Source organism: Emys orbicularis, chromosome 19 (assembly GCF_028017835.1).
Source record: "Emys orbicularis isolate rEmyOrb1 chromosome 19, rEmyOrb1.hap1, whole genome shotgun sequence".
NCBI lineage: Eukaryota > Metazoa > Chordata > Testudines > Emydidae > Emys > Emys orbicularis.
In genome coordinates this window covers 20,931,488-20,952,541 of record NC_088701.1, presented here as the reverse complement: position 1 = coordinate 20,952,541, position 21,054 = coordinate 20,931,488, and the positions used below count along the sequence as shown (strand labels likewise).

The following is a 21,054-nucleotide window of genomic DNA, read 5'->3' as shown; positions in this document are numbered from 1 at the left end:
TTTCCTGACCCCCCAATAATTTATGCCCTGGAGCAGGAATATATTTATGTTGCTTCCAAAACTCTTTGTGTTTTGATAATCGAACCTAGCTGCCAGTAGCCTTGCAAAGATAAACATGAGGGTGCTGCCCATGAGACAATGGCTGCTTTGTCAGCGCCTAGAAAGGGCGACAAGAATATTTTATGATTTGAACAATGCTCCGTTGCTTTGAGCAAATAAACACCTCTATAGGTGTGAAACGTAGCAAGGAAGCTTGACTCACCCTCTGAATTAAGGAAACCACTAATTAGGAATGGAGTTCCTATCTCTTCCCCTCCGTTCAGATTACTTACCCAGCTCCCTGACCGGAGAACTCTGGTCCAGAATATATTTCTTAGTCATTGTGCAGAAGCGGTGTTTGCCACTTACTCCGCAGCTGTTGGGACACAGTAGCGGAGCCCAGTCTGCGGTTGTCTTTATACAAGTGTCTCCCCTCCGATAAGATAAGGGTACTTCAGATGTGCCCGGGAATTGGCTGGCATTGGGCAGAGCTGTTTGAAAGAAGCTTAAGAAACCAATTGGAATGTTGTTTTCCAAACACAATTAACCCTGCTTTTCTCTTATCGTTCTGAAAATAACTGACAGGGTGGGTTATTAATGGGTCATTAATTGGGTATCAGAAACCTTGATTTTCCCAAGTTCAAGTGGCTGCGGCTTATCCACTCACCTGAACAAATGTTATCAATATGGGGAGCTAAATCAAAAAGCCATTTGGTAGAACTTTATGCAGCGCTCTGGCAATTAAATGCATGAGACATGCTGGACTCTGCTCTGACCGGGTCATTTTTCTGACAGATTAGAACCAGAACTGGCATTGCTGCGTTGCGGTACGTGCAGCACTGATAGGGCATCAGCTGGGTAAATATGATACAAAGTATCATTGATCAATGCTGATCTGAAAGTTTCATAAAGACTGAATTTATCAATCGATGACCTGTAAACTATCAGTAAAGCCTACAAAGGCTTCTGTGCATTTCTTCTGATAAGCAAAAGCTGATCGGGCAGAACGTGAGCTGCCATATACCCATTTGACAGACTTATCACCCAACAGGCCATGGAAGGTGAGTATTGTGCCACCTCAGCCTTTCCCCATAGATGGTAGAATACATAAATGTATTTGGCTCATGATGGCTATGAAGCAGCCACCGGGCCTTCTGAAAGGATGGGATCACCGTGCCTCCATGGGTTACAACTGAGAATACCAATTCAGGACAAACTGCTGAGAAATAGGGCAAGCACACCCCAAAACTGGTGGTTATTATCCCATAAGATATACCAAACCAGCAACAAAATTAAACTGTTTCACCACACTGGCTAACAAGAAGCAGTCTCCTTAGGCATTCCAGTGCTTGTATCACCACCAAAAACACTAGACTTAATGATGAGTGGTTATTTAAAACCAATTTCATCAAACAAAAGGGTTCTTCTGATCCCAAAGGACCAGCCACATACCCAGGTCAATATATAAATCAGATATTGCCCACAAATCATGCTGTTGCCAATCCTTTAGTATCTAAAATCTAAAGGTTTATGTAGAAAAATAAAAAGAAAGAAAGAAAGAAAGAAAGGTGAGAGTTAAAATTGGCTAAAGGAATCGAATACATACAATAATTGCAAAGTTCTTGGATCAGGCTTGTAGCAGTGATGGAATAAACTGCTGGCTTGTTAAGTCTCTGGTTGCTTCCAAATCCTTGGAAGGTCCTCAGTCCCTTGGTTAGAATGTTCCCATTAGTATAAGTCCATAGTCCAGAGGTTTGAGCAGGAAAGAGGCAAAGTGGAGATGTCTCCAGGGCCTTTTATAGCTTCTGCCAAGTGAAGGGGAAACTCATTGTTCTAGTTTGTGGGAAATCACAGGTAACAAGATGGTGTTTGGAGTCACATGGGCAAGTCACTTGTCCATGCATGATTTCACATAGGAGAAGCCATCCCATACTACAGTTAAGTCCATTATGTGTGGATAGGCATCTTCTGTGGTCCATTGTGAGTTAAGTGTTCTTTGATGGGCCATCCAACTTGAATAGCTCCTTCACAATGTGCTGGCTAAACACCTTGCTGTTTCCACAGGAGCAAACATTTGAAATACAGGTACATAGTTAATATTCATAACTTCAGATACAAAAATGATACATGCATACAAATAGCATAATCATATTCAGCAAATCATAACCTTTCCATAGACACCGTACTTGACATACTTTGGACAAGTTTTGTTGCAATTATATAACAGTGGCAGCAACAATGATCTACATGGTCATATTTTAATCAGATAATGTCACGCAATATTGATCATTCCCTTTCTTACTTCCCCTACTCAATAGTTGGGCATGTTCCTATCGCACCCAACGGTCTTCCATGAATAATTTTTGGAGAGAAGAGGGTGATGTGACGAACTGGGACTGTTCTTACTGTGGTCTTTGAATGCTGAGTGGGGAGTGTTGGCTGGGAAGGCAGGGGAGTGTGGCTAGGATGGTCTGCATTGGGAGATGAGAGACTGGCCTTGAGGGAGGATACCTGAGCATGTAACATGAGAACCCAGGAAGGGGTTAGAGGCCAGGTGACACCTTTGCCCGGGAAACTGAACAAAGGCTGTGGGAGGGGACGCTGGGGAGAGTTTCAGAGCTGGCTGGTGGAATGGCTGGGAGGCAGACGGGGCTCTGACCCCCCAAGGGGCTGTGGTGCCCTGGGACCCAAGATGCACCTAATTGGGGGGGATCCTGTTGTCTGTGCCTGCAAGACCTGTCTTGGACTGTGTTCCTGTCATCTAAATAAACCTTCTGCTTTACTGGCTGGCTGAGAGTCATGGTGAATCGCAGGAAGCCGGGGGTGCAGGGCCTTGTGTCCCCCCACTGTCCGTGACAGGTGACAACCGCTGTAAATTACAGAAACTAAACCAACATCCTTCAGTTTCAGTAAAGCCTTTCAGGTATCATTGTTTAGTGGCTTGAGCATAGGAAAGGGAGCCAGGAACCTTGTGACAGATATTGGCATTGCATTGATAACAAATGTTATCAATATGGGGAGCTAAATCAAAAAGCCATTTGGTAGAACTTTATGCAGCGCTCTGGCAATTAAATGCATGAGACATGCTGGACTCTGCTCTGACAGGGCCATTTTTCCGACAGATTAGAACCAGAACTGGCATTGCCGTGTCGCGGTACGTGCAGCACTGATAGGGCATCAGCTGGGTAAATACGATACAAAGTATCATTGATCAATGCTGATCTGAAAGTTTCATAAAGACTGAATTTAGCCATCGATGAATGTACCACATCGTATTCAATTTATGAATGGTTGATGTCTGATTATGTTCTACTTCATGGGGGCGAGTAACCTTAGCTCTTCCAGGAGCTAAAAACACTGGGAGGTGATTAAGGTAAATCACTGAGACTAAACAACTCTAGAGAGGGATCAGCTCTCATACATTGGCTCAAGCTGGGTTTTCCAGAGACTAGGAGACAAATAAAGGGCTTTTTCTGTAAAAAGATTGGCTTGAACTGACTCAGGGCCTTCTTTCTGATCCAGCAAACAGACAGGACCTTCTGTCCAAGAGTTGGGGCAACCCTGGGGAAGGGTTGGAAGGACTATGATCTCCAGAAGACTGATGGGTGACCTCTGGTAAGCTTTTAGCATATAGGAACTTTTATTGTTTTTTTTATATTTTCTCTATAATGGTTTTACCTTAAGAATGAATGTGCTTGCTTGGAAAGGGTTGTGTGATGACACTCAGAGAGAAAGCAAAGCATAGGTGCTGGTCTCTAGGCAGCCTGACATGCCGGGGATATCACAGTGTAAGGCAGAGCACAATACAGCCTTAAAACCCCCAGGGTCAGTAAGGAATGGGACAAGAGACAGGTGATGGCTGGAGACCTGATTGGGAGTTCCTGGAGTGGACCATGCAGGTGCAGTTACTCTGAAACTGTGAGACCTGGCTCTGATATTGATTCTCTTCTGTGACCACAGACAGGGCCGGCTTTAGCAAGTGCGGGGCCCAATTCCTGGGGCTTGTTCTCACCGGGCGGCGCTCCCAGTCTTTGGCGGCACTTCGGGGAGAGCGGGGCCGCGGGCTTGCCGCGCTCCGGCCAGCGCTCCGGCCGGGGGAGCGGGGCTGCGGGGCTTGCCGTGCTCCGGCCGGCGCTCTGGCCAGGGGAGCTGGGCCGCCGAAGACCCTGGAGCGGACCGCCACCGGGGTGAGTAAAAAAAATTAAAAAGGCACCTAAGGCGCGGGGCCCAATTCCGGTGAATCGGGCGAATCAGCCTAAAGCCAGCCCTGGCCACAGACAAGATATTTCCCCTCTCAGCCTTGTAAAATGGGGAGAACACGCTCTAACTTTGCCAGAAGTCTGTGAATTGCTTAGTGAATGTAAAGCTCACTGAAAATAAAAGAAAATGCTACTGAAGTGCTAATTAACTGATATTAAGAAGACTATCCCAGAACAATGATGCAAAAAGAATTAAAGCCAAATGCTTCCAATGATGCCGCTTCCGACTTTGTTCCTGAAAACAGTGCCAAGAGGCCAAACGATATTGTACAAGAACAGCACAATCTACCCCATCTGAGAAAAGCAGGAGCTGTCCATCAAGACATTTATAAGTTTGGTGGGTAAGATATACAGTTATTATTTGCATAGCATCAACTACAGGCGAGGCACTTGTACCACTTCATTTAGCCATTCCCTTTATTGGCACTTTAGGGAACAAGAAAATCACATCTAAAGAGAGCTGAGGTAACTGAGGAGTCCCGGCAGAAACGAGGGAAGGTGGAAGGGTGTGAGAAAGAGGGAGGGAGGGACAGGCACAATTGGACAGGAAGAGGGACTCATGGAGAAACAGAGAAGAGAGAGTTTGACAGGTGAGTTGGAAATTGTTAGACAGTGGAAAGTTCTTGCATGTCTCAGAAATTCCTGGAGATTTTGGTACACTTTTTTTTTGATGGGGCAGGTATAGTTGCATATATAAGACAAAGCCCCTAATATCGGGATGTCTGGTCACCCTATGTGAATGTGACAGAACATATCTTTTGAAGGCAGGGAATGGAGTGTAAAGATGCCACTAAAAGACATCATGTTCCTCCTAGGATTAACCCCCCTAGTGGCCTCAGGCTGCACAGACATAAATCATGAGTTATATCTCTTGGCGTGGCTGGCTGTACAAGTGCTGGCAAAGTCCAAAGAGGACAGAAGCCTTGGGTGTCCGCAGACATAGGAATGGGTTTACGCAGGGCTTGAAGTATGTGCAGGGCATCTTCCAGAACATTCAAGAGACAGCCCCTGCCCTGAGGTGCTCACAGTCGGGCATCGGCAAAATTGCATGGCTGGTTATGCAGGGTGGCAACCAGGGTACAGGAGAGTTCAGAACATCCTGATCCATGCGCAGGCAGGAGGCTATCACTGCCCCTTTGGCAGGGACTGGTTCTTCCCAAGTGCACCCCAGGGTCACGTGAATAAAAGCGATTGGCACTTCACTCAGCGGGGGTAATATTTGCTGCAGCAGGTCCCACATATGCTGGATAGGGGGTCGGCTCATGTTTCTCCTGTCTTGGGAGGGGATACCTCACCCATCCCCATGCCAAGGGAGGGGCCTGCCTTGCTCTCACCCTTTCTCCTCCTGCGTAGGATGTGGGGACGGGGGGGGGGGGGGGGGAGCGAGGCCTTCCGTGGCTATATTCCCCCCCCCCCCGGTCTGGTTTACCCCTCCCCCTGCTGGGACCACATCCTGCCTCACCCCCACTCCACAGCTGGGGAAGGGCCTGGCTCACCTTCCTGGGAGGGAGGGAGGGAGGGAGGCAGGGGGGGTGGCTCAGCCCCAGCTGCTGCTTCATACCTGAGGAGGGGCCTGCCTCACCTTTCCTCCTACTCCCGCCCTCTCTGTGGGGGGTGGGGTGGACTCACCCCCAGGCCTCAGCCTCCGCTCCCTGCCCAGGGACAGACCTAGACCCTAGTTACCCTCCCAACTCTCACTTCCGCCTATAGTCACGTGTTCCACCTGCACGGAAGCACGTCCGCCTATAGTCACGTGTGAGTCGTTGGGGAGGCCCCGCCTTGTCGGAGGTTCCTGCCAATCAACTCTCGGGCCTGCCCATCGCCCCGCTCCCCCCCCCCCGCCGCCGCCGCCAGTCCAGCCGCGCGATAACCTTTGCCCTTTGTCCCTTAGTGATGACCTTAGCGCCGTTACCAAGATGGCGCTGTCCAGGCTGGGCTGTTGCCGGGGCGGTCTGCCTGGGGGGCTCCTGGGCGTAGGGCCCGTAACCGTCCCCGCCAACTGCCTGCGCCGGGTCCTGCGCGTCCCCGAGCCGGTCCCCGCCTGGAGGGCGCTGAGGTGCGTGCGTGCGGCTACCGGGTGTCAGGGGGAGGTGCGGGCCGCAACCTCCCGATGCCGTTAGTCCCTCCTCACGCGCCCCCCCACCCGTGACAGGAGCCGTGTCCGTTGGCCCCTCCCCCCGGTGACAGGAGATGTGGCCGTTGGCCCCTCCCCCCCCCCTTCTAGCTGCATCCGTTGGCCTTTCCCCCTCCTCCTGCCGGTCTCCATGGTGACAGCTCAGCCGTGCCCCCATGCTTCCTGGTGCCAGCCGGGCCCATTGGTCCCTTCCCCCTCTGTGCCCCCTGCCAGCCGGGCCCAATGGTCCCTTCCCCCTCTGCACCCAGCCCCCCGTGCCACCCATGCCCATTGGTCCCTTCCCCCTCTGCACCCCCTGCCAGCCGGGCCCAATGGTCCCTTCCCCCTCTGCACCCAGCCACCCGTGCCACCCATGCCCATTGGTCCCTTCCCCCTCTGCGCCCCCTGCCAGCCGGGCCCAATGGTCCCTTCCCCCTCTGCACCCAGCCCCCCGTGCCACCCATGCCCATTGGTCCCTTCCCCCTCTGTGCCCCCTGCCAGCCAGGCCAGTTAGTTCCTTCCCCCTCTTTTTCCCCACATACCTCCTAGAGCCAACTGTGCCTATTGACCATTCTTCCTGTTGCCCAGCCCCCCCATGCCAGCTGTGCCCACTGGCTCCTTCCTCCTCTGTGCTGACAGCCCCCCATGGTCAGCTCAGCTATACCTGTTGTAGCAGATCCTTGTTGCCCGTTCAGCTGTGCTCCTGCCTTTTCACACCAGCTGTGCCCGTTTACCCTGAGGTTGGCTTGTGGTGGTAGGGGAGGGTTTGGCAGCTGATATTGTCTGAATCTTTGCATGTCAGGTTTTTTTCCAGGTGGTTCTGGAAGTGACTTTGCCTCTTGCTTGGATGCCTCTCCCTGCTGCTGGATGCTCATTAGCTAGCTCAGGGCTGCTTTGTGGAGATGGGCACCTCAGCCAACACATTTGGGAGCTTCATGGGACCCTTTTGTAACATGATCTCCTTAGGAGACTATTTAGTTTCCATCTCAGACACAATGGATCGGACTCTTCTCTCACTCACTCACACTAGTGGAAATCGGAAGAATCTGATTATTTCTATTGGCCCTGCAGAGGCCGAGACCGCTACAAAAAAGAGTTGGACTCCATTCTGGCTCTGGCATCAGTAACAGAATTGTTAACGAAGATGTGATTATTGGGCTAAATGCTGCCCTCAGGTGCACACATTTAACAAGAGAGAATCTGAAGGCAGTGCTGGTGCATATGTTCATCTGAGAATGGAATTTGGCCTGCAGAATCTTTGTTACTGGCACACTTCAAAAATGAAAGCCCTGTAGAGTTTAGTCTCATCTTCCTCATTGTGAGTGGTGGGTTCCCCCCCCCAGCTACTCAGGCTTTGCCTCAAATCAAATCACTTCAGCTCAAGCCCTACATCCCCATAGGGCCTTGCTGGTTGGCTGGAGTTACATGTACTTTCCTCTTTACAGCCTCACGGTGCAGGGTATGGAAAGATCACTTGGTTCCTATAAGATTTTTCTGCAAGTTGCTCTTTGTTGCAGGCACCCAGCATGCTGCCTCTCTACAAAGACAAACCCCAAAGCCCTCCTTGCTGCTGTCATATCACAATTCAAATATGCCAATGGAAAATACGAGAGCTTTTTGGAAAGGACATTTCCCCGCTTCTATGTATTGTATTCAACTTTTATGAAAGGTAGGTTTTGAGTGGGAGAACTGGTTTCTTTTACTGATTATAGAAAAGGCAGGCTCAATAATTTTAGCCTATTTTTTGTTGGCTAAAGGGACACTGTAAGACTAAAAATCACTTATTTTTTCTGTGTGTTATGAATAATCCTCAGATTTTTGCACATGAAAGAATTTTTAGGGTGGGATTTTCAAAGCCAATTTTTCAAGTCTCTTAAGCAATCGACAAAGTCTCAGCCTTAACATAGCATTTACTTATTAATTATGCTGGGTCTTGGGTTTTTTTGCATTTCATTTCATTCAGCTTGAACAATGAAAATAGACTAGCTTGGTTCAGGCTGTTTGGGTAATTAACACTGTGCAGACAAATGTTTAAAAAAATTTGAAAAACTTCTTAAAACCATGAAAACTTTTCTATTAAGCTCTGTAAAATCTTTTCTCACAAAACCTAAATTTTGTGTCTGAACTGCCAGCCAATGTTGCTTTGAAAACTGCTATTTGTTCTTAACCTTGTAGCAATAATATCCAATGTAGAGCCAGTGACCGGAAGTTGAAGCTAGACAAATTCAGACGGGTAATAAGGCACACTTTTTAACAGTGAGGGTAATTAACCATTGGAACAATTTACAGAGGGTTGCGGTAGATTCAGCAAAACCTCCAATCTTGATTTAAAAATTGCTGGTGAAAGACGTGCTCTAGTTTAAACAGGAGTTAATTCAAGGAAATCCTATGGCTTGTGTTATACAAGATGATCACAATAGTCTCCTTCTAGGCTTATCTATGAGATGTTGTTTGTAAAGGCTGGATCAGCTTACTGGGACTAGATATTAACTGTGAGATTTAAAGACCTCTTGTATATCCAAGTCAGAGGTGATAAGGAGGCACCCCCCCTTGAAAAAAGATCCAGTTGTAGTCACCCCATCACTAAAAGGATAAAGCAGAAATAGAAGGGTTCAGTGATGGATAACAAAAGTGACAATTCCATATGGGGAAGAGTAAAAAGGTTCAGATTACTTAGAGAGCAGACAGATAAAAGCTGACATAATAGACAGATATAAGATAACTTTGGTAGGCTTATTTATTCTCCATACAAGACCAAGGGGTCAGCCTCTGTACCTGAAAAGCAACAGATTTAAAAGTAATACTTTTAATGCCATTGCAAAATGCATAATTCACTCATATAAGTCATTGCCATAATAGACTAAGGCCACAACTTAGTAGGATTCCGAAAAAGAATTCAACCTTTATATAATATATGGAGATATACCTATCTCATAGAACTGGAAGGGACCCTGAAAGGTCATCGAGTCTAGCCCCCTGCCTTCACTAGCAGGACCAAGTACTGATTTTTTTGCCCCAGATCCCTAAGTGGCCTCCTCAAGGACTGAGCTCACAACCCTGGGTTTAGCAGGCCAATGGTCGAACCACTGAGCTATCCCTCCCCCCTTTGGATGGATAATGAATGCCTACTGTTCTAGGATGAGTGTACAGGGTGGGCTTTTCAAAGGGACGAAGGGACATAGATTCTTAGTCATTTTTGAAAAAATTTGCCCGTAAGGGATATTAGCCCTCATGTATTAGAACAGAGGAAGAAAGTTCTTGAATGCATAAATCTTTAATGCAGAAGTGTCCATTCTGTGGGTTTTATACCTTCCTCTGAAACATCGGCCCCCAGCCGACTCAGGAACAGGAGACCAGATTGGATAGACCATTGGTTTGATCTGCTCTGGCATTTCCTGTTTTGATTTGAAGTCTAAATGTTGTGTACTGAGGAAGCAGGTAATTGTGTATAACTGCTCTCCCTCCACACACACACACCCCTCCAAAAAGTCCTGTAATACAGCCTGATGGGCTACTCCAGTCCGCAGTCTGTGCTACTAAAGGTTTTGGATCAGTCAGGTAAACTGCTCTCGCATTCTGCAGATGGCTGCAACAGTTGGAAGAGCTGCTGACGTTTTGATGGCTTGGGTTAGATTGTACATTTTCCAGCCTCTATTCTTGTTTCAGTCTGACTCTTCTATTCTCTGAATAACTCTGTGTGGAGCACAGCCTATATGAGACAATATACAACGCATCAAGTTGTGTTGTATTGCACTCTGCTGCTCAGTAGCCAAACTAAATACGGATGTAAGGGATTGCGAAGGACATTGTCAAGGGATCTCTGGGGCAAAGCACAGCTCCAGGCCTGAAGGTAACATCTGTATTCTGTACAGGATGTCGGACATTGTTTTCGGAAGCAAAAGAAATAAGAAGAATAAAGTTAAACATGTCCCTTAAAAAGATCGATTTTCATCAGCTTCCATACAGGGAGATGGAAAGACTAAGACAGGTGAGAGCCACCTTTCAGGTTCCTGTTTCTTACTCTGGTATCTGTAAGTTACACTGAATTTCTCAGAAACAATCAAGCATTTTACTACACTGTCCCACGCAACTGGCAACCTTGTTTAGTGACTTACACCTCTTGTGGTTCCATGACAGAGAGAATGCCCTGCTTTTAGAGGGTGGATCTGCTGTTGTGACTGGGTAGAATCTCTATTCTTTCTGTGAAGGGAGGGTCAAGATACACACTTTAAACACCTCCCCCCCCATAGCATGGTGGCTTTACGAAGTTGGGTATCTAACCCAAGGCAACCTGGCAGTTTGCTCTGGCCTATAAAGTTCCTGCCACTTACAGAGCATTTCTTATTGAGAGCAGGGTTAGAATGCTGCTGGCCGATCTGAGACAGTCTATCAATCAGTTTTCAACTGCATTGCTGTAACTTGCTATCAAGTCATAACTGTGTTGTTCTAATTTTTGGTCAGTTTCGCAGGGACCTGATCAAGGCCATTCCTATTGGGCTTCTCTCCCTTCCACCTTTTGCCAACTACTTGGTCTTTTTGCTGATGTAAGTATGTCCTTTACCGAGCCTTTAAAACATAGTTGAACATCCTGTTGCCAAGTCCTTGCCCTGAATAGTCACCATGCAGAGGCTCAGATGGTAACTGAAGCGATTAGTCAGTGGAGCTGATCTCTCTCTTTGGGCTCCTTTCTTCTCTTGTCTCTCAGCTGACACTTGTACTATTCCTGGCTGTCTGATGAGAGGGTTTGCTACAGAACAGCTGTCTTTGTTCCTCTGGAGACTATTTTTTGCAGCAGTTAAAGCTATACTCATATTCATGAAAAATGATGTTTCTGAGCCGGATTTTTTTTTCCTGATGTAGTTTTTCAGTTGTCTAAATTGAGTAAGCACAAGTGGGAAGAATCATTAACTACTTGTTTGTCTGCAGACAACTCATCACCTAGACGTCATGAGCTAGATGGAATCTGAATGTTTTCTATCTGAACTGATTTCCCCCTTCTGTATAGATGAAACGTTCCCATTTCTGTACTAACCTCTGTAAAAATCCAGTGCCTTGGATCTCTTGGAGCATTCTGCTCTCACTACATTAGTGCATGTTCTGGGCCCCCTTGTAGCAAAAAAGAAATCCAGATGAACAAACCAAACAGCATTGATTTTGTCTGGGGAGATTTCTGCTGCATTCTAGGTACCTCCCCATTAGTTCCTTCTTTCTAACCCTAAGAACAGTGCAGACTTTATATTTATTGGCATTTACATGGTGCTCATCACTGTAGCATCTGAGTATGTCTTCAGTAAACAATCCAGTGGACACTAGACTGTAAAAGTGGCCTCCTCACACGTGTCCATACCATCTGACTTCTTTCCTAACTACCCCAGCCAGATAAGTGATCCAGTTCCCTTCCCGGATGCTACCCTCCACCCCTAAGCACCTGGAATGCCCCTCCTGCTATCTAACCCTCCCAGCTCCTTGCACAGTCCTGGCTAGACTATGTTGTGCTCTGTGGGTTAAAAGATACAGCCAAATGACTGACAGATTATTTATCTGGTATTTTATGGAGCTCCCAGATCTGGACAGAAGGAACTGGGAATCAAGCCCCGATTTGCCACATCAGAGGCAGAGCAGTAACCATGGGGCAGGTCCCAGAACACTCACAGCGTGTCTCCGGCTTGACAGGGCAAGGCACAATTGCTAGGCCACCAGCCTGGCCTGTGACTGCTGAGTGTTGGATTTTGTGTATCTGCAGTGTCCCTGCTTGTGAAGCTCAGTGAGTCACCTCTGGGTGACCTTTTTTTTCCAAGGTACTTGTTCCCAAGGCAACTGTTGATACGCCACTTCTGGACCCCAAAGCAGCAGTTTGAGTTTCTGAACATTTATCATGGTATGCGGAGAGAGGTGTACCCAGAAATCATTGACGGCTTAGAGCAGGTGACTCGTTTTGTAGCTGATCAGCAGCTCCGAGACCAGATGCAAGAGCTCTGCACCAAGGTAAGTAACACAGGGCCTCTTTGCCCTCATGGGGACGGCTCCTCTGGAACACCGTAGGGTCAGCTGCGTCTCATCATTCGCTTATAGCCTTGCTGGCTGCTGAGTTAACCTGGTTGGCACATGGGATCAAATTGTGCCTTGAACCACACTCTGTGTAACCCCACTGGGGTCAGGGGAGGATTTGGCCCGTAGTTTTGGAGGGATTTTTACGTCTGAAACATTGAGTTTGTCTGCTAGCATAAGAGTCCCATCCAGCGGGTCTAGGATTCTGACTCTGATGGGGATTGAGCCTATGTTTGTGGCTCCTAAGTCTCAAGTCCTTTTCAAGAAGGACTGGCCCCTCATTTCTTGCCCTCCGAGCTTCCTTGGCTTCCTTTGCTGTCCATGGGCAGACAAATCCCCCTGAATTTTCATTGCTCTAACCCCACAAAAAGGAAACCGTCTAGATCTGTTCCGCCCGAGGCAGTTACAGAGATGAATCCGCAGGTCCGTAAGAGGCAGAAAGGCTGCCCTTGTGCTAATAGGTAGGTAGGAACCCAGTTTGGGAGGTGGAAGAAGTGAAACCCTCTTACGACAAGCAGAAAATGCCCAGGTTGCATTGGCTTGGAGAGAAACCCCCAGGTGTGGTCACCCAAAGTAGCTGGTCCAAAGCAATTCAGTGGAGACCATCCAAGCCGAGAGGCATTTCTGCTTTGCCGTAGGCTGAGAGTAATATGGCAGCACACGGCATGCCAATGCCACCCTTAGAAATGCTGAGAGAACAAGGTCAGCGACTTACCCTTTAGGCACAGATGGATTTCCAGGGGTCCTGTTGAGTCGTCAGTAGCTGGGGTCAGACGAATCATCTGTCTATGGGAAGTATCATGAGCAAAAAAATCTTTGGCTCTCCAAGGTGCAGAACGGTTTCCATCCAGAGGTGGCGAAACTCCTGGCCGTGAGAAGCTTGTTTGCAGGGCATCCCCTGGGCCTGCAAAGGCTGCGCATTTGGCAAGTGGTAAGTGCCTCTTCCCGCAGAGGCTGTCTGTGCTGGTGGTTGAGGAGATAGCTGGGATTGTACGTACTGCTGAGGATGGAGGCAGCTTGTTGAACTCTGAATTGTCACGAAGCAGCCGGCTGCTGTTTCACAACGCCCTCTGCCCACTGCTTGCTGAAGGCCTTCTCAGCACTGCTGTGAGGCTGAAAGGCTTGGTCAAGGGAGATGCTCTTAGCCAAGGCTAACCTCATCTCCAAGTCTGAACCTGTCAGGGACGATCATCGCCAATAGCTCAGCCTGGATTAGATCCCAGAGTTCTCTGAGCTCTGCCCACTATCTCATATTGCCTCCTTGGTGAGGCAGCAGGCTGGTCCACCCTCCTTGAATCTTAGCAAGTTTCCTTGAGATGTCACAGATTTTCCTTGCCCTGCTTTTCACTCCCTGCCACAGAAAGCCTTGAGCCGGGTCCTGTTCCTGACTCCTCACTTGCCAATCATCTTCCTGAGATACCGGCTGCAGAGCCATATGTTGGAGCTACAGCATCTGGACCGAGCCATGCTGAAGCTGGGAGTGAGCGAACTAGCTGAAGAAGAAGTGAAAATGGTAAGATTGAGTCCCCTTTCACCTTGTGCCGGCTAGCTTAAAAAAATCTGAGACTCCCAGAATCCTGCTAGGGAGAACTAGATACTGTTGGTTTTTTTCCCCTCTCGCTCGTTAGCGAAAAGCCTTGTGTGACAGCGTCTCTGAGGTGGAATATGATTTGCTGTGTTATGAACTGGTCACTGTTTCTCCTGTTCTGTCTACGTCAAAGAAATACTATTCTGCCGATAATTTGGGGCTTGATCCTGCACTCAGACAAAATGCCCGTTGAAGTCAAGCAAGGATTGCAGGATCAGGCCCTGTTGTTTGTTCTGCTGCTTAGCTAGTGCTGGGGAGAAGAGGAAAGTGGGTCACTGAGTTTAAATCGCTCAGCTCTAGAGATGCGCAACGAGCCAAGAAGAAATGCACGAATCAGTCAGTGGGTTTCCCTGCTTGAAGTGTATGTATGGGGGAGGCTAGTTATGCCATGCCTGGGCCCCACAGATAAGCCTTCCTCAGCAGAGGGAATGGGCAGGGACTGGAGGTAAGGGGCGGGCTTATACATGTTTCCCTTGAAGGGGAAGCATCTCCCATGCCATCTCGTGTGTGAAGCAACTGCACTAGAGAAACTACATGGTGTTTTGGTCCATTTAAAGCTGGATTTATCCAAATGCCCCCCAAAAGTAACTGACCCAGAGAATTAAGCCTATTTCTTCCCATCAGAAATAAACCATATGCGTTGTGAATACACTTCCGAGCAGGGAGTCAGGCTTCAGAAGAGATTTAGTGTACAAGGGACATGGGAGTAACACCAGTGTATTGCCTCTGAAATTGACTAGTGCTCTGAATACACTTCAAAGGGGTCTAGAGTTGCAGGCCTCCTTGCACAAGAGATTGCCTTAGTGTAAATGTTTGAGCTTCACTTCCAGCAGAACAGAGGGAGTATAAAGCAGGCACTGGGGGAATCCTTCTAGTGGAGGGCCAGAGCAGAGCTGGATTACGTGGCCTTGTGCTATTCCTGCCCCTCACTCTCCAGTGTAGGGGCATGCTGGGGGTAGAAGGGAAGCAGATGGAGTACTCTGGTGATTCTAGGCTGTGGAGCAGCAATGGGGCTGCTCTAACTTACACGGGGGACCAGGGCAGCCCATGGTTTAAAGCCACTTTTGTCCCCTCTTTCCTGGGCTGCACTTCGTGGGAGTCTCAGTCCAGATTCTGGCCACTTGCATTCAGTGATACCCACTGAAATGAAAGCTCACCTGTCTGCACGCGCCTGCCGTGACACTTGCGTTTCTCTCCTGTGGTCGTTAGGCTTGTTATATCCGTGGCCTGAACTCCACCCACCTCAGCCCATCCGAATGCCAAAAATGGCTGAAGCAATGGGTGCAGCTCTCCTGTGAGCTGAAAGGTAAGACTGGTAGAGCTCACCCAGCTGGCCTTCCTTGGGCTGGTTCTTCATCTTGTGTGCGGTGCAGATCCCGTAGGGCTGACCTCAGGCAATGCACCCGAGAGCGTGAAAAGCAAAGCTGCAGTTCCATGTCACACAGGCTGATACATTTCAAAACAAATGGAGATTCGGGGCTTTCTGAACGGCAGCCCTACAGGTGCTCACAATAGGGTGGGGTGGGCATAATGGGTCCAAACCTCAGGTCTGAATTCCTAGGTTCCCTGCAGCCACAGGTTCACATTCCGGCCCTTCTGCATTTGGAGGTGGATAAGCGGAGTTCTGAGCCAGTTACTTTTAGGTGAGACCTTGGACCGAGTTCTGGCTGGTCTGTTGGGTCTTGAGCACGGGGTCCTTCCGTAAGGTTATGGTCTTGGGACCCCAGTGAAATCCTTGGGCTGGAGAGAGTTCACGCTGCAGGACCGTCAGAGGCAGATCGTAGTATTGCAATCCTGGCAGCATTGAGTGCAGGTACATGGGGAAGAGGAACAGACGTTCAAAGAAGAGTTTCTCAGGGTACGTCTATACTTACCTCCGGGTTTGGCGGTAAGCAATCGATCTTCTGGGATCGATTTATCGCGTCTTGTCTAGATGCGATAAATCGATCCCGGAAGTGCTCGCCGTCGATGCCGGTACTCCTGCTCCGCGAGAGGAGTAGGCAGAGTCGACGGGGGAGCCTGCCTGCCGCATGTGGACCTTTGGTAAGTACCTTTAAGTTCGAACTAAGGTACTTTGACTTCAGCTACGTTATTCACGTAGCTGAAGTTGCGTATCTTAGTTCGAACTGGGGGGTTAGTGTGGACCAGCCCTTGGTATATGAAGAGACACAAACATTCGAACAGCTTCAGCTGGGCCAGGCCAGTGCATTAGCTGCAGCTTCTGGGGGTATTTGGCCGTGATGTGTGCTAGGGAGGCTGAGCGGCGATGGAGCACGTGGCCGAAAGCACTGCAGTCTCGAACCTAAAAACCCGGCAGTCTAAATGGAGTATGTTCTGAGGCTGTCTCCCTGGGGGAACTGCATCCCCCACCGTTAATGGGTTAGGCTCAGCCCATTTGGTACAACTTCTAACCTCTCGCTTTCTCTTCTCACAACTAGCTGGAGAGGAGCTGGCCTCTGCCCTGGCTTCCAAGAGCGAGATTGATATTTCCCCTCCCCCATGCCTGTCCCAAATGTCACTGGTGGCTTTAGTTAAAATACTAAATTTTGACACATGACTGCTGGCCAGAGATCCTCTCCCTTCCTCTGATGAGGCAGGAGAGTATCTCAACCCATGAAATCCGTGAGAACAAATGAACAGCTTTTCTTCCGGAATCATTTGATTCTTGCTGGCCCCATCGGTATCCTGCAGGTGGAGTTTGCCAATCCCAGTTACCTGCTGCCAGCTCCTCCCTCACAACCTGTCAGGTTTCTGGGGAGCAGAGCTGGAATTTTAAAGCCTCGAGGAACGAGGCAAAGGGTTTAGGACTCTGTATCATGGTGACACTGAGCTTCTCTTCAGGGCGAAACTGAGCTACCGTGTCCAAAGGGGCTTGGCCAAGCTGTCTGGCATCTGGCAGGATGGCCACTCAAAGAATGGCACAGAAAAGCATAACATGAGCGCGGGCAGCTGGTCCTGCTGCAGATTTACAGGGCAAACCTGTGGAGTCCCTGGCATAAATCTGTGGCCCAGATGCCATGGTGGAGGCTGCAGTTCTCTCCTGGGGCTAGCGTTTCCCTTTAGACAGGCCAGTGCAGGTGTAGGCAACTCTTGCTTTTGTCAAACATGCTGCTGCTTTCTTCCCAGCTAGCCTCAAGCACTGTTCTAAATGTGTGGGATGGGGGCAGACTGTTTCCTGTGGGTGGGTGGGGAGGAATGTCCTGGCTGCAGGTTGGTGATCACTGCACTGTGTAGGTGTTACCCCTGCCTCTTAAGAGGATTTGATGCAAGAGCCAACTAGAGATTTGTCCCAGCCCAGACAGTGCTAGTGAAACAGGAGGCTGACCTTCCAGCCCCTGCATTGTTCATTGGTGTAGTAGGGTTCATTACACAACAGGTGTACAGCCCAGAGCCGGATGTCAGGAAAACTTGTATTCAGACCTTCTGGATGGTGCTGTGGCTAGAGAGGGACAGAGCAACTGGCACAGGGGCCTGGGTGAAATGTGAGCCTATGCTGCTGCGTCCCACCACTGCCAGTCTGTCAGCCATCCAGTGAGCCCTAGCGGTAAACCAAGGATAAAATGGCTGGGTACTTTAGCTGGCACCTGCTACCGTTTCCTCTCACCTCTGGAAATGCCTTCTGCTAGGGACAGGGGGTGCCTGCACGCTCAAGCTGGGGCCTCCCGAGAGCTGGCTCTGGAGGGGTCCGACAAACGTGACTCTGTGTTTTCAGATTCGGAGGTCTCGCTCCTGGCACATAGCATGGTCTTACTGTCCACCAACTACCTCGGGGCCAAGGAGTGACAGCACAGGCACCGACGTCAACAGTCAACCTCTTTCTAGTGCTGGTGGTTGCAGCAGGGTAGTTTTTTTTGCTCGCATTGCAGGACGAGGGCTGGACTTTAGCGAGAAACGCCTTGCTCTTTGCCTGCTGATCTAGCTCTAAACAGGTCAGCATCGAAGAGTAAAACCCTTCCTCAGCGGAGTGCTGCAAGCATATTTACCTTAGCCACACCATCAAATCCCCGAGAGCAAGAACCTGCTGTGGCTCCGAGTCACTGGGTGGTAGATTCTATGGTTTTTGAATGTGTAAGACTGGCCCTTGCTGGGGGTGGGAACGACCCTGCAATTCTGAGCCACACAGACTCCCATGCTCTTCCCTGTCATTTTCCAAGAGAGACCGTAATGGGACACAGCCAGGAGCCCGCCTGCGCTATTATAGCCTCAAACGGTGGCACTTTAAATGTAATCCTGTCCAGGGGAGAGTGCTACTCTTCCCTGGATTTGTAAGCTTCCCCTGGGAGGCTCCCACTGGTAACTTAGAGCAGTGGGCATTACCTAGCTAGGTTCCTTGTTGCTCCAGGACCTGTGAAGAGACACCAGGCCGGAGCAGTGCTCTTTGTTGTTTTTCCTGTTAAGTTGTTATGACTTTATTTACTATGTTGTTTTAGGAATAAGGTGAATTTTACTAGGAGGGGCTGTGGGTGGAGCACCCTAGTTGCCAGGGGCTTTATAAGTGACCTTGCCCCTTTGGCCAGTGATATGCCTTAATGTTGAGGATCCCTGTGTTTGTTCAGTTGTCTTTTTAGTTCACAGCAGCCCCCTGTTAATGCTTAAACTGTGACTGTTCTTCTCTGCTCTAGCTGACTGCTGGAAAGATGCAGGCCAGATCGGAACAGTCAGCACTTTCAAACTTGGCCACTCAGTCAGTTAGCCTGATTTTCAGTTTCCGAGCCTCTACTGATTTCAGGGGAAGCTGCAGGAGCTGTGGGCGCTGAGCCCCTCTGAGGCTCAGGCCACTTTGTGTAGATGCCCCACTCTGAAAATGCGGGCCTAGAGCCTACTGCCATAGAAATAAATGCTAAACAGCACTTGCCTGTTAAGAATGGGCTCAACTTCATTTGGTCAATGAAGTGATTTAAAGTTCTGCCTAATCAGCTTTTAGACTTGAACTTTCTGCTCAGTGGGAGGATTTGGGAGCCAGAAGTTTGGCCAACTGGAGCTCCACCACTGTGCAGCTGAATGTCTCGTGGCAGAGGCGGCAAGTTGAGTTTAAGGGATTTTTAAAAAAGTTACTTATAACTAGTGTCTTAAGTTATATATGGCAGTAAAAATGCATGAAATGTCTGTCTTAAATCTGTGGTACCCTTACATAAATATTCCATTAAAGACAACAGCTAAGGAAAGGTCTCTGGTGCATTTTTACAATTAGAGTCTGTGTGAGGTGTCCAATTAGTCTCCCAGCACCTGTAACTCTGATTAAGATAGGTGGGACTGGAGCCCTGCGCTCAGATTTTAAAGCAGCATGATGACATGTCGAGGATGACCCATAGGATCAAGCGAGCTGTTAAAGCCCCACTATTCATAGACTATGTCCCATTAATACACCAGAGGATATTAAGCTGCAGTCTGAGTAAACAGCCTTTGTTTGTCTAGCTGGAAATATTAGCAGGTCTTCAGCATAGACAGAGACCACACGGCGATTCCTAGAGGTGTGCAATGGTTACTTCACGTCTCTAATCTGCTTGAATTAGGGTCAGACAGGCCTCAGCAGGAGTCCCTACCCAGTGGCAGCCTCACCCCAACTAGCTTAAACCATATGCTTTTATCCCCTTTGAGATGAGAACACAAGGCCCAGGATGCAAGTTTGAGCATTTATTTATTTTTACACTTAAATATTCTCTTTAAATACAGCATTATCACAATGAAAAGAACCTAAAAGGTCAAAAAAAAAAAAAATGCAGAGGACCTGACAAGCTTTGGATTTACATTGAAAATTCCACCTGTATAGAGTGTGTGAAAGGAGACCGGCAAAGTCAGAAGTAGCGAAGTCACTATTTAAATAGGAAGAGGAGCAGGGGCTAGAACCAAAATGTCTCTGAACGGGAACAGGCAACAGCTCAATAGCCCCAGAAGTGAGATGGGCTGTTGGGTTTACTACATGGCTAACAAAAGAGGTTTAGGAGGAGACCGTGCGGTACCAGCATTAGTGTCACAAAGTGTGTGTGGGGAAGGGGGGAGGGAAAAGGCCAACATGCATGTTCATGTTACCTTTGTAAAAATAGATTCAATCCCATTAGTTCTTTGCTTAGTGTGAGAGCCCCCATCCTAACTGCTGCCCTAGGATTCTTCTGTAATTTCATTTAAAGCAGTCCAGCCTCTGGTCATCCTGTGTATTTCCACATCACCAGACGGCCCCAGCCTAGATCCAGGTGCTTCTATAGCAGCGAAGGGCTTGGATACAAATCAAGAAGGGAACTTTAGGATCAAAGATTTTACCTATTAAATGTCACCAGGCAGAACCACTCACTTTCTTTCCCTCGCAGAGGAGAGCTGCCCTGTTTCTCATAGGAGCAGACCACATGCCCAGAGCCCTTACAGATACATGGAGGAGTCAGTCTGGCAAATGGCCAATCCACAGTTACTCAACACCTGATCCACACACACAGCCAGGTCAGCTAACTGTGCGAAGTGAAGGGAGTTGTCCTACTGGTGCAGGTGACGATTATTCCATGGGGGATTTAGGGGGAGGAGGGGCGAGAGCTTTTGTCTTTACCCGTGGGTTCAACTACCCTCTTCCTACTCACTGGCAGCACCATCTTGGAATGTTGGGGGTGGGGGGAGAATTCTCCCTGCTAAATGCTTCAAAGGGATCTGCTAGGAAACGTGTGAACCATTAATTCCAGTCTCAAGCGCACGTTCTGCTGGTTACAGTTCGGCCAAGGGATGAAGCTTAAAGCACTCGGTAGCATAAGAAGCTCCGTTGCTGTCCTACCGCACGAATGACTTTTAAAGCCTTTGTGTCTTGCTGTCCCAGAGGAAGGGGACTGGTTGTGGAATTAAGGCAACAAAAACAGGGGGAGGGCGTTTGGGCTGCCTACAGGAGATGCCCAGCTGTGGCAGCACCAAGTGCAAGATCCAGCAGCCTGTTTAGGGACCCACTTTTGAAAGGACAGCTGCCTTGGGGGTGGGCCAGACAGCTCCATCTATTCTACGGCACCCAACTTTATAGCTCAGTGTGTGGAATT

General features: G+C 48.8%; 1 protein-coding gene across 1 annotated transcript; it reads left to right on the top strand.

The window, feature by feature from the left end:
* Nucleotides 1-6,214: 6,214 nt before the first annotated feature.
* Nucleotides 6,215-19,379, top strand: LETMD1 (LETM1 domain containing 1). Its single transcript, XM_065419359.1, has 9 exons — nucleotides 6,215-6,354; nucleotides 7,929-8,080; nucleotides 10,284-10,399; nucleotides 10,873-10,955; nucleotides 12,210-12,396; nucleotides 13,289-13,390; nucleotides 13,820-13,972; nucleotides 15,257-15,353; nucleotides 17,760-19,379. The coding sequence occupies exons 1-9, from the start codon at nucleotides 6,215-6,217 to the stop codon at nucleotides 17,828-17,830; spliced, it is 1,101 nt and encodes a 366-aa protein (XP_065275431.1). The 3' UTR covers nucleotides 17,831-19,379.
* Nucleotides 19,380-21,054: the final 1,675 nt, after the last annotated feature.

Coding starts and splice junctions, on each gene's coding strand:
- LETMD1 (XM_065419359.1), top strand. CDS start 6,215: ATGGCGCTGTCCAGGCTGGGCTGTTGCCGGGGCGGTCTGCCTGGGGGG. Junction 6,355..7,928: donor CCCGCCTGGAGGGCGCTGAG/GTGCGTGCGTGC, acceptor TCTTTGTTGCAG/GCACCCAGCATGCTGCCTCT. Junction 15,354..17,759: donor GCTCTCCTGTGAGCTGAAAG/GTAAGACTGGTA, acceptor CTGTGTTTTCAG/ATTCGGAGGTCTCGCTCCTG.